General features: G+C 33.5%; 3 protein-coding genes across 5 annotated transcripts; 2 read left to right on the forward strand and 1 right to left on the reverse strand.

Annotated features, from left to right (window-relative positions):
• Positions 1-324: 324 nt before the first annotated feature.
• Positions 325-6,224, reverse strand: RhoGAP1A (Rho GTPase activating protein at 1A). Its single transcript, XM_069043944.1, has 14 exons — positions 5,812-6,224; positions 5,493-5,704; positions 5,148-5,444; positions 4,949-5,090; positions 4,790-4,897; positions 4,559-4,738; positions 4,179-4,505; positions 3,998-4,120; positions 3,539-3,730; positions 1,795-2,176; positions 1,365-1,737; positions 1,168-1,307; positions 871-1,117; positions 325-823 (listed from the first exon to the last, which is right to left on the reverse strand). Exons 1-14 carry the CDS (start codon positions 6,085-6,087, stop codon positions 619-621), a joined length of 3,204 nt encoding a protein of 1,067 aa, XP_068900045.1. The 5' UTR covers positions 6,088-6,224; the 3' UTR covers positions 325-618.
• Positions 6,225-6,423: 199 nt separating this feature from the next.
• On the forward strand, positions 6,424-8,318 carry LOC138127997 (lysophosphatidylserine lipase ABHD12-like). Its single transcript, XM_069044181.1, has 7 exons — positions 6,424-6,825; positions 6,892-6,992; positions 7,049-7,357; positions 7,407-7,660; positions 7,712-7,873; positions 7,924-8,045; positions 8,096-8,318. The coding sequence occupies exons 1-7, from the start codon at positions 6,716-6,718 to the stop codon at positions 8,136-8,138; spliced, it is 1,101 nt and encodes a 366-aa protein (XP_068900282.1). The 5' UTR covers positions 6,424-6,715; the 3' UTR covers positions 8,139-8,318.
• Positions 8,319-8,369: 51 nt separating this feature from the next.
• LOC138128013 (lysophosphatidylserine lipase ABHD12-like) lies at positions 8,370-10,607 on the forward strand. 3 transcript variants are annotated; one of them, XM_069044204.1, is made up of 8 exons: positions 8,370-8,885; positions 8,931-9,024; positions 9,080-9,180; positions 9,245-9,544; positions 9,708-9,955; positions 10,010-10,171; positions 10,226-10,353; positions 10,404-10,607. In XM_069044204.1, the coding sequence occupies exons 2-8, from the start codon at positions 8,981-8,983 to the stop codon at positions 10,462-10,464; spliced, it is 1,044 nt and encodes a 347-aa protein (XP_068900305.1). In that variant the 5' UTR covers positions 8,370-8,885; positions 8,931-8,980; the 3' UTR covers positions 10,465-10,607. The 3 variants fall into 3 exon arrangements, with proteins under 3 accessions (XP_068900305.1, XP_068900321.1, XP_068900313.1); XM_069044220.1 differs by having other exon boundaries at positions 8,937-9,024; XM_069044212.1 differs by having other exon boundaries at positions 8,370-8,881.
• The last annotated feature ends 65 nt before the right edge of the window (positions 10,608-10,672 follow it).

The raw sequence follows: 10,672 nt of genomic DNA on the forward strand, positions 1-10,672 counted from the left end.
ATTGCGCATTGGGTTGTCTAGTTTTATAGTTGCCGAGGATAATGCGATCCATAATAAGAATAAGTGCTAATTTATACGTATTTTTTTAATTGACGATTTACAATTCACGTCAGTTAAATAGTAAAGGAGAACTGTGTAGATACGCTCGTTAAAAGATACGGACATTTTTTTTAGAAAATTATGTATTATGTAATGTGAGATTTGTGCAGCTTCTGAAAGATTGCTTAACAATAAAGGCCATGTTGACTTTAATAATTATTCTAATACTCGTATATGGTCTCGTGGGAAGTGTTCCAGGTGCGTAATTGACGTTTTATCAAGATGTCTTATTACAATAATTATATTATGTTTCATTAATTTGTATAAAGGTACAAGAAAGCTTTGCCAAATTGCTTTACAAAAGCTTGTAGAATAGGATACAAAAGTTGATTCTGAAAAGCCACTATACAAAAATACTTTTCACATAAACATTACAGTAAGTCAGTGACCGCAAAAATCACACGAGTCAATACAAGATACAATACTGCTAAATAACTTATAAATATACTATATACAAATCGCGTAAATTACGAATTCATGTGTACTTCTACAATAATTGTTGTGTTGTGTGTTCCTGGATCAACATTTCTTGTTCGGAGTGTTGAGATCTTGCAGGTAACAGTACAAAATGCCTGCTTGCGCCATCACATCGACTGTTTCCGCTGAAAGCGTGTCCTTCGGTTTGGTCTGGTTAGCTTTCATTCCCGGCCTCAACAGCGTCGGTCCGAACACGGTTGCCAAATTGTGAAGGGACATTTTGTTCTCGTTCTCATGTTCGTGGACCCTGAAATCTTCCTCATAAACTGGAGAATCTCTCACTTAGCAACGCACCTTATCAAGTGCTCCAAGATGGATTTAATAATGATTTGGTTCAGTTGGGGCAGTTTCGAAAAACATTCTTTTAGCAGCTCTATCCTACGAGTAAAGTTGCCATTACTTTGGTTGAAAGCTTCCGACAGAGAAGGGTATAATTGATCGGTGAAAAGAGCTTCGGGGAGTTCTCGCAAATACAATTTTAAGATGCCAGTAACTGAATGAATATCAACATCTTTAAGTAGCTGCTCGGCTTCGTACGAATCTGCAAGAGAAAGTGTCAGTCGAGATTTAAAAGAACACGCAAAGAAATACTAGTTTCAAATGATTTTTTCAGTTTCGATAGATCTGACGCCGAGCCGGAAACTCGGTACAGACCGACTTCCGACATCCCTCGCCTCTCGACTTCTCTGATGCAGGCTGTGATTATGAAAGGAACCTCTCTCTTCTGGCGCCTGAAATAATACGTTTCGTCAAAGTTCATAACTTCTGACAGCGGTAATAGGACGTACTTGCAAACGTTCTGAATTTTTTCGCCAAACAGTGCTCCAGTTTTGCCGGTCGGAATCCTCCGCAAACTCACTATACAAGGGGTGAACGTCAGATTGATTCTTAAAATTGCTCCGTTTATGTTAAACTTCTTCTCGACAGGTTCCCGTCTGAGCCAACTTCTACTCAATTTTATGGTGTCTTTTCCCACCAAAGTGTCGGTCGCTTGATTTGAGTAATTCGTCCGATACACCAACACTCGAAGGTTTTCACATCCTTCGAGGTCGATGATGAATTTCTCACCCCAATTAAACACGTTTGAATTTGCGATGGTTTTGGTTTTAGCTTTTTGGAAAAAGTGTCCGTAAAAGTCCACTTCGAATATAACGTACAGATCTAAAAATCGATCGCTCAGTCATTTTTCCCAACTTGAAACTGTCTCCGATAACTCACCGCAATTATACTCCAAACCGGTTAATTCGAAAACGTGGACGTGTAAGTCGCCGACGAGCAAACTTTCGTCTTGGCCGCTGCGGAGGAGGTACGATCCCATGTTGGTTTTTAAGAAGGCTCGACATGCCGTGATCCACGTTTGTAACTCTAGCATGCTGAAGCTGGACGAAGGCGTTGGAGGTTTGCCGGTTCTTTGTAAAGTTAGGATGGCTTCGATCCACTGAGTGCGTTCAAATTCAGACGAAAGGAAAAATGTGTACAGCCTCCCAGTGTGTCGGCTTTTGATGCGGAATGGTAAGTTTGGGGAAACTAGCACCAGCTGACTCTCCAGTTCTACTAAGCGTTTTTTAAACTTGTCAGAACCCCGGGTGCTTCTTATTTTCTAAAAAAATAAATAAATAATTTAAGAAGTAGTAAGTGCAACACGATCAAAAAATGAACATATCGGTGTGAAGAACTATACGTGACTTCCAAGTTGTCAGAATTTGAGAATTTTCTCCTATGTGAACGGATTTTGATAAATGTGACAACTTGTCAAAACGAAACGTCAAGTTAATTTTAAAGATTTTAAGCGATTTGGAGCCTTTAAGGGGGTCGTCGAACAAAAAAAAAACGTATTCAACTCGTTCTTGTGTAAATTGGGCTTTTTTGGTATGAGTGGGCCAGATTAAAACGCGAGTGAAACGAGTCCATAACTTTTGCCAGTGAAATGACATTGATGTACGAAATTCCGTAGCCGCCACTGTACTTCTGCATACAATGTCCGGCAATAAAAACTAGCCATTACTTTTCTGTCACATAAAAATCCAAATGTGTAATTAATGCTTTAATGACACTGACATTTAAATGATGGCTAACTTTTTTTGCCGGCCACTGTACAACTTATTTATTATCCGTGAAACTTTTAAGAAAAATGCTTTTTCGAAATCTTGTTATGTTGATTTGATTCTAAGTATATATTTTTACCAGTCAGCAGTTGATCAACAGTACTACTTAATTCTCTAAAAAAGTTATTTGAACATTTTTGTAAGTCTAAATACAAAATTATCTCTTGAATGCCGTTCACTCTTTGTTTTTGTTTCAAATACTCTTTCAACAATTATCTACATCATAGTATAAACTACAAAGCACATTTGGGGTAATTAAATCGTTGCGAATTAAGCAGCTATACTTCCCGACCCTTGTTAAAAATTGGTCACAACCATTAAGCGAATAACATCGATTATTTCCTTTTATACCGTGAAAGTGTCAACAGCTATGACCCTTGACACTCTTGACAGAGATCCGCTCTTTCATAATTTTTGAACCATGTTTCAGAAAGATTACATGATAATGAATTTTTTGAATGAAAACGCCTTGGTTGAAGGTTCTTCTTATCCGGAAATATTAGTATTTTTAAAAATAATGAGCTGCTAAAATCTGTTTATTCAAAATGGAATTTTCTTTAGTTAAAATTCCATTACTTTTATCTCGTTAAAGGTAAAAAGTGAACAAATGTGCTGTAAAAAAAAACAGCATCACTTTCGAGATTTCCAAAAATATTTTTGTATTGCTGTAAGTCAATTTTTGGCAACACTCCCCAACAAAGCAAATTTCAAACTCGGATCTAACTATTTTCACACATGATTATTTAATTTTTTGATGATTAAAAACTATCGATGTGGTTTACGGTTAGAGGAGAGGAACGCCAAATTCGTCCGGATTTTTACTGTTCTCATGAAATGTGTATTTTTATGGGACTTACTTTATCTTCCAAAGCCTTTTCTTCTTGCCTAAGTTGATCTCTTACATTTGATGCCTGCGACTTAAGACTTACAATATTTGGTAGTGGGCTTTCGTACTGATGCGACGGACTAGTTTCTTGCAAAATAATAATATCTTCTACCGGGATAAACCATTTTAATTCGAACGTATATTTTTCATTTCGACCACATGACTGAAAATATGTTTACATATTAGTAAGACTTTTAAGCAGAAAATAAAAAACGTGCTAACTAACATAAATCATTTCACTAAACACAAAAAACTAAGCTGGATTTTTTTAATAAATAATAAAATCTTAATTTGTCTGTATATTTTTTACAGTTGTGCTTGTTTTGCAGAAGCCTATTAATTTGAATATTTTTGTTTTAAATCTAGCATTGTTAAGTTCTCTTTGCATGTTCATTTTCAACGAATTAACAACATAATATAAAATAAATACCTTATATTTGGCGCACGCTATGACATCATTAAATAAAAACAAATGCCGAAGCTTTCGATGACCATCAGCAAATTCAACAATAAAGGAATTTTTAACGAGACGTCTTTGAGCTCTATCAGGCATCTACAAATAAAAAACATGTACACAATGAACATCATTCCATCATTGTTCATTAACTCACAGGAAACATTGACTTCGTTTGAATCATATTAAACTGATCGAGGAAATTTTGGGTAAGCTGCAATGCTTCATTGAGGCTATTATAATCAGGATGAGTACTTGGTAAACAATTTAATAAATCATGTAACACTAAGGCATTCTTTTGGACTCTAGCAACTGGTTTGTGCAAAATATCTTCTAAATTTATGGGCTGTTTGGACAAATGCTTGCACGTAATGTTTTTGGTAACATCATTGAATTGAGAGTTGGAGTTGGAACATTTTCTCACAGTGTCTAAAGCTCGTCCGTAATTACTTAAAAATGCACCGTACAACTCTAAATTTAATGCCTGAAAATATATTATCTCATTAAGTCAACAGCATTATGAAGAAATGTTAGTACCAATGTTTTAAAACAATCTCCTATTTTATTATCCCACTTTTCTGTGTGCTTTTTCAAGGCTTCCAGAAATTTTGAATGCAAATTATGCAGTTCTGGAATTTTGTAAAATATTGTATTTAATTCAGTCTCAGTCACAATTCGTTGGGATGTACTCAAAGTGGCGTGGATTGCTTTCATATACTGGAATTCAAAAAATTAAAATAATTACATAAAAGCAATAAAATTATTTACCTTTATTAATACGTTGAGCCATTCTACATAATCTGTTTCACTTCCTATTATATTTAATAAAATGCACTTGTACATGGAATTTTCATTACCAACTTCAAGATCAGTTTCCTGAAAGAAAAATTGTTACTACAAAATTTGTATTAAATTTATTTTACATACTGGTGGAAACTTTCTCTTGCTAAATGGTGTCGAAGACTCTAATGAACTTGAACTTGCATATGACCCATTACTCCCTCTGTGATGTATTTCAGCGACTTCTTCGTCACTACTGCTGTGATCATTATCATTTTGATGACTTCCCCTGATAAATTAAAAAATAAAACAAAAACCATATTGTAACCAAGAAAATAACACGTACTGAATAAAATATTCAATGTTGACATAATTAGAAGTACTTGGAGACTGTGATCCTTTTTCATGTTTTGGCATAAACGATGTTGTAGAACTTAAAGTATTTTCAGCACTGGAATTGTCACTTTCAGCAGTATTAAAATCTTGTTCTTCAGGTGCAACAATATCATAATATGGTTCTTCAGGCGTTGATATACGTTCAGATGATGACCCTATTGATTCACGGTGCTCCAGTCTTGCTTGAAAGCTATCGAGTTTTGCTTGGAAACTATCATTCCTATAAAATTCAGGTTTTACTGGTATCCTAAAAGAACAAAAATATGACAAAGATAAATACAACAATCAACCCTACTTTGGTGGGGTTTGAGTTGTGGTCAATGACTTTTGTCCATTCACTTCAATTACAGTCACAAATGAACTAGGATCAGGAATTGATACATCAGACTCTTCAGTTTGTTCAGAATTTAGTTTTGAAAGTTCATTTGATAATTCTGTTACGCACATGTTAGCAGAAAATGTTTCAAATTCTTCCAAATTAATTCCAGCCGCAACTGGTGTGCTGCTCTGAAATTTACACAGAAACATAGTTATCTAAACCTACCCATTCAAATTTTTCTGATTTTATCCTCACAGGTTGTATAATTAATTTACAAAAATAGAAGGATATTTACATTTGATATGTTATCAGCTATGACATCACCAGATTCATTTTTCATTTGTTCTCCACTTTCTACAGGTTCACTCTTCTTGTGTTTTTGGATATCAAGAAGCAGCCTTTCTAAATATTCCACATATATTTCTTCTTTTCGCACCTCTTCTTTGAACATAGAAACTTTCTGTTTATGTTTAGCCAAATTTAATTTGACATGTTCTTCCCAAGCTCCTGGTAAAGGATTGTCAGGAAACCTTTGCAACCACACTTGCTGAAAATCGTTAAAAACACTCATTTTTGCTACACCTATTTCACATTATTCATTTAATCGATGAATCTAATCAAATTAAATGAACTTTCTTGCAATCTCACTAATAAAAAATATACAACTGACTGACATTACATGGGAGTTGATTTTTCAGCGTTGCCAACATGATTAAACCTACATTGCAATTTTATTTACATTGGTTGAAAATCATTCTAATTTTCATTATCATTTAAGATACTCCAATAAAATCTAACGCAGTTACAAAAAATACAATTTTAGATAGTGCAAAAATTTAATCTTTGGCCATTAACTTTACTCCAGTATACGACTATAATTTAAAAAAATGGTATTGTTGTGTTGGTATTTGTTGTTGACATTGTTGAATTGTCAAAATAGGTTATGTGTATGTCGTGGTTTTTGAAAAGAACCACCTTTCGTTGATGTGCGTTTGATAAATAACAATACGCTTATCGAGAGGAAAGATTAAACACAAAAATGATAAAAAACATATTTCTTAATTGGGAACACAAAGCGAAATACAGAACGTCACAGATAAGTGCTACCTGTAAAAATGGATAATAAAGTGGATAATAAAATTTAGATTATTTTGGTCAAGCTAGATAACAGACAACAATTATCACAAAACAAATTGCCAATGCCTCTATTGGAAGAACAAAGAAGTAGAAACAGAAATGAAGTTGTTTATGTAAGGAAAACATTAAGTAAAGTGAACAAAAGAAGATTAAAATGCATTGGAATTTTTTTGTGAGTAATGTCTTTTAAAGTATGCCAGATAATAATGACCTAATTTTGTATCTGAATTTTTTTCAGAATTGTATTAGCACTGCTATGTGTTCTATTTGCGTTTATAGGAATACCCATAATTTTTATGAAGTCAATTGCTTTTCAAAGACTTCTTATGTTTACTAACTGTAAGTGCACCTTAACATAAAATAAAATTATGCAATATGCAATAAATTTACTGCAGGGGGTTTGCCAAGTGATGGCAGCTATTTTAGAAAATACGAATTAAAACCAGGCTTAAGAAATTTGTATGTATCTGTAAAAGACATGAATAGTAAAAGTATTGTATCACTAGGAGTATGGCATCTGCTGCCTTATATGTTAGAAGAAGCTGTGATTACAGAACAAAATTTTGATTTTGACGAAGCTTTAAAGAACAGTAACAGAAGTATTGTACTGTATTTTCATGGTACAGGTGAAGACAGAAGTTCCTCACTTACAAAATACACAATTTTTAGATTTTTCTTTCACGTAATAACTTTTGATTATAGAAGTAAGTATTACATGTTTTTATCAAATTAAACTGACAAGTCAATCAATAGGTTATGGAGACTCGAGCAAAAATGAGCTATCAGAAGATGCAGTAGTTAATGATTGCGTACAGTTATATGAATGGCTAGTCACAAAAACTTCTGCCCCTATATTTATTTGGGGACATTCGTTAGGAACTGCTTTAGCTTCTAGAACAACTGTCATATTACATTCTAAACCTAATATTTCTCAACCAGTAGGATTAATTTTAGAAGCTGCTTTTACAAAAATGAGTGAAGAGTTATATGTTCATCCTTATGGTAAAGTAAGATTTTACAAGTTGTACGTATTTATTTTTCTAAATTGGTACTTACAGATATTTGCCTGGCTGCCATGGTTTGATGCAACTATTGTAAAACCTCTAGAAAAAAATGGATTTTTATTTGATAACAGTAAACACATATTAAATGTTGAATGCCCAATTCTGATATTAAGTGCTGAAGATGACAGCATTGTACCTTACCGCTTTGGACAAAAGGTACTTTTTACAAAATCAATAAATATAGATACATTTCAGACATTTTGCAGTTGAATGAAATAGCAAAAAGCAGGTCTGTAGTTAATACAACACTCTATTATCAATTTGCCTATAACTTGGGATATGATCACAATTTCATTTATCAAGATCCATTTCTTCCATACTTTATTAAGTAAATTGAATAGAATTACAAATACAATTGAGCTGTTTATATTATTGCAGTTATTTTCGATACATATGTACTGAATGGAATAACACTGAATAGTGAGCCACGTGAAAAAAGACAATTAAAGGCAGTATTAACGTATTTTTCATTATATTGAATGAAGGAGTGACAATAACTTCAAAGAAAAAAACGAATAAACTACATATACTAAATGACTAATATTATTTATTGTAGATCGCTCATAAATTATTTTATTAAAATAAATTTTTATCGAAAGCATTCCTTTTTACATCGTGCCATCTTTTACATGTGCCAGCCAGTGCGCCGCCACTGGTGGTACAGATCAGCAATGACGTTCTGATGTAAATTATCAATCAAAATTGATGTGTGTTCTGCTTTACTTTGTAATACTCTCCCGCAACACTCTCAAACTGTAACTCCACCGAAATAAGCCTGATTCTAATTTCACCTTCACTAAGAGCATATTTGCAAAAATCTACGACATTCTCTTTCCCTCTCTATTTTGCAGCACGGACAACACGTAATCAATTAATATGTTGCACTTTCTAAGTGGAAACATACATTCAGCTTACGTAAGACCGAGAAGAAAGTATTTTTCATAACATAAACATCACCGTCCTTCGTTACAGTGCATTGTTTATAATTAATTTATTATTCAACAGTAAACGCAGTGAACGCAAAAATATTACCCATTGTGCGCGCGGGAATTTTAAAAATTAAGTATTTTCGCAAATCGGTCTGTGTAATTGTAGTGGTCGCGTTTGTTATGTAATATTTTTATATTTTTTACACTTGCCAAATAGCAGAGCTTCCAGAAGCATGTCGGTAAGTTGTAAATTCGTAGCTCTCCATTTTTATCGCTCACTGTAGTTCCAGTTTTAACAGTTGGTTCTTAATCTGTTAAATATTTTCCAAGAAAAATGGTGAAATCTAAAAGGTGTTTTAAAAGAACTCTTATTTTTATGTAAGTAATAGAATACCTAATACTTAGTTTGTTTAAATAAATTTGTGAATTTTAGATGCGCGCTATTCTTGTTTTTGTTTTTGGTGGTTTTTGTGATACTTCCTGTTGTCTTTAAATATAGCATTGAAATCCAAAGAAGTATTATTTTTCCGACATGTATGTAGCCGGTTAATGGGCGATCAAATAAAGATAATAATTGATTTTTGATTTAATTTTTTAGGGAGCACTGAGGATGCAAATTTTTCTGATCCAGAGAGTTATGGCATGCAAGGAGTTAGAAATTTCTACGTCACTGTTGATAAAAACGATAATGTAACACTAGGAGTGTGGCAGATTTTACCAAGTAAATTGTTAAGTAATGTGGTGGAAAATAAATATTATGATTATGAGGGAATCTTAGCAAATGAAAACTACAACATTTTATTATATCTGCACGGAAATGGCGGTATTCGCGCAGTTCGCCTGGAGCTATACGATATTTTAAGAAAATATTTTCATGTGATGGCAATTGATTACAGAGGTAAAATATAATATAACAAATATAATTTAATTGTTAAAAACCAAAATATTATGATAAGTTGCCGGCAGCACAGTACTTATCTGTATACAATGCGCTTTTACGTATTTTTTATTTTTGCAACGTCCTATTATATTCTAAATATTTATCATCACTTGATTTTTAGGATACGCAGATTCCACTAAAGCGGAACTGACAGAAGACAATATGGTAAAGGACATGGTGAATTTTTATAAATGGATTCGTGGGAAAACGAAAGCTAGAATTTTTTTCTGGGGTCATTCCTTGGGTACTGGTATAAGTACACACACAATTTCCAACATAAAAGCCGAAAATATTGTTCCTTCTGGATTAGTCTTGGAAACTCCCTTTTCCACTGTACCTGATGTTATGGAAAGGCACTATGTTCTTAGAGTACGTAAAATTCTTAACGGCGTTGATTGGATAAAATTAAAATGACTGTTACAGCTGCTCTCATGGTTACCTTGGTACAGGACAACCATGTTAGATCCCATAGTGTACAACGGATTCGGATTCGAATCCACAAAATATATTGTGGATGTTGATTGTCCAATTATGATTTTACATGCCAAAGACGACACCATCGTACCCTACGATTTAGCAACAAAAGTATTTTTCTATGTTTTTCTTTTAATTACATAATGTTAATTGAAATTTTTATAGTTATATGAAACAGCGGTACAAAATAGAAATTTCACCACCCAAGGAAACGTTACCTATCATTTATTCGAGGCTAAGGGGTACGATCATATGTTGATTTATTTAGCACCTGAATTGCCAACTTATATAAGGTGTGTTAGTACAATATTAACTTGAATTACCATTAATTTTGATTTTTAAGGAACTTTGTGGATGGATGCGTTGCATTTGAGAAGAATTCTACTGCTAATACAGTAAATTAGAATGTGATAAATGCCCATTACGTTTTTTTATGTTATATTGTAATATAAAAACCCACAAGACAAGTATGTTTATTTCTGTTCGTGCCTTTTGCTTGTGTAAAATACAGAGGTAGCGAGTCTCGAAAATAAACATTTAAAACCTGGCGCAGAGTTTAATTTGAAAATAGCGCCGCTATCCTGCTTTCTGATTGGACGATAGTCGGGCTGG

The sequence above is a fragment of the Tenebrio molitor genome, chromosome 1, assembly GCF_963966145.1.
Source record: "Tenebrio molitor chromosome 1, icTenMoli1.1, whole genome shotgun sequence".
Taxonomy (NCBI): Eukaryota; Metazoa; Arthropoda; class Insecta; order Coleoptera; family Tenebrionidae; genus Tenebrio; species Tenebrio molitor.

Bases quoted from the DNA above. Each gene is read 5' to 3' on its own strand.
- RhoGAP1A (XM_069043944.1), bottom strand. From the start codon at position 6,087: ATGAGTGTTTTTAACGATTTTCAGCAAGTGTGGTTGCAAAGGTTTCCT. The intron at 4,898-4,948 runs GTATGTAAAATA...TTTTTCTTTCAG, and splicing joins GCAAGAGAAAGTTTCCACCA to GAAACTGATCTTGAAGTTGG. The intron at 4,506-4,558 runs GTACTAACATTT...ATATATTTTCAG, and splicing joins GAGATTGTTTTAAAACATTG to GCATTAAATTTAGAGTTGTA.
- LOC138127997 (XM_069044181.1), top strand. From the start codon at position 6,716: ATGCCTCTATTGGAAGAACAAAGAAGTAGAAACAGAAATGAAGTTGTT. The intron at 6,826-6,891 runs GTGAGTAATGTC...AATTTTTTTCAG, and splicing joins AAATGCATTGGAATTTTTTT to AATTGTATTAGCACTGCTAT. The intron at 7,661-7,711 runs GTAAGATTTTAC...TGGTACTTACAG, and splicing joins ATGTTCATCCTTATGGTAAA to ATATTTGCCTGGCTGCCATG.
- LOC138128013 (XM_069044204.1), top strand. From the start codon at position 8,981: ATGGTGAAATCTAAAAGGTGTTTTAAAAGAACTCTTATTTTTAT. The intron at 9,181-9,244 runs GTATGTAGCCGG...TTAATTTTTTAG, and splicing joins AAGTATTATTTTTCCGACAT to GGAGCACTGAGGATGCAAAT. The intron at 9,956-10,009 runs GTACGTAAAATT...TGACTGTTACAG, and splicing joins AAAGGCACTATGTTCTTAGA to CTGCTCTCATGGTTACCTTG.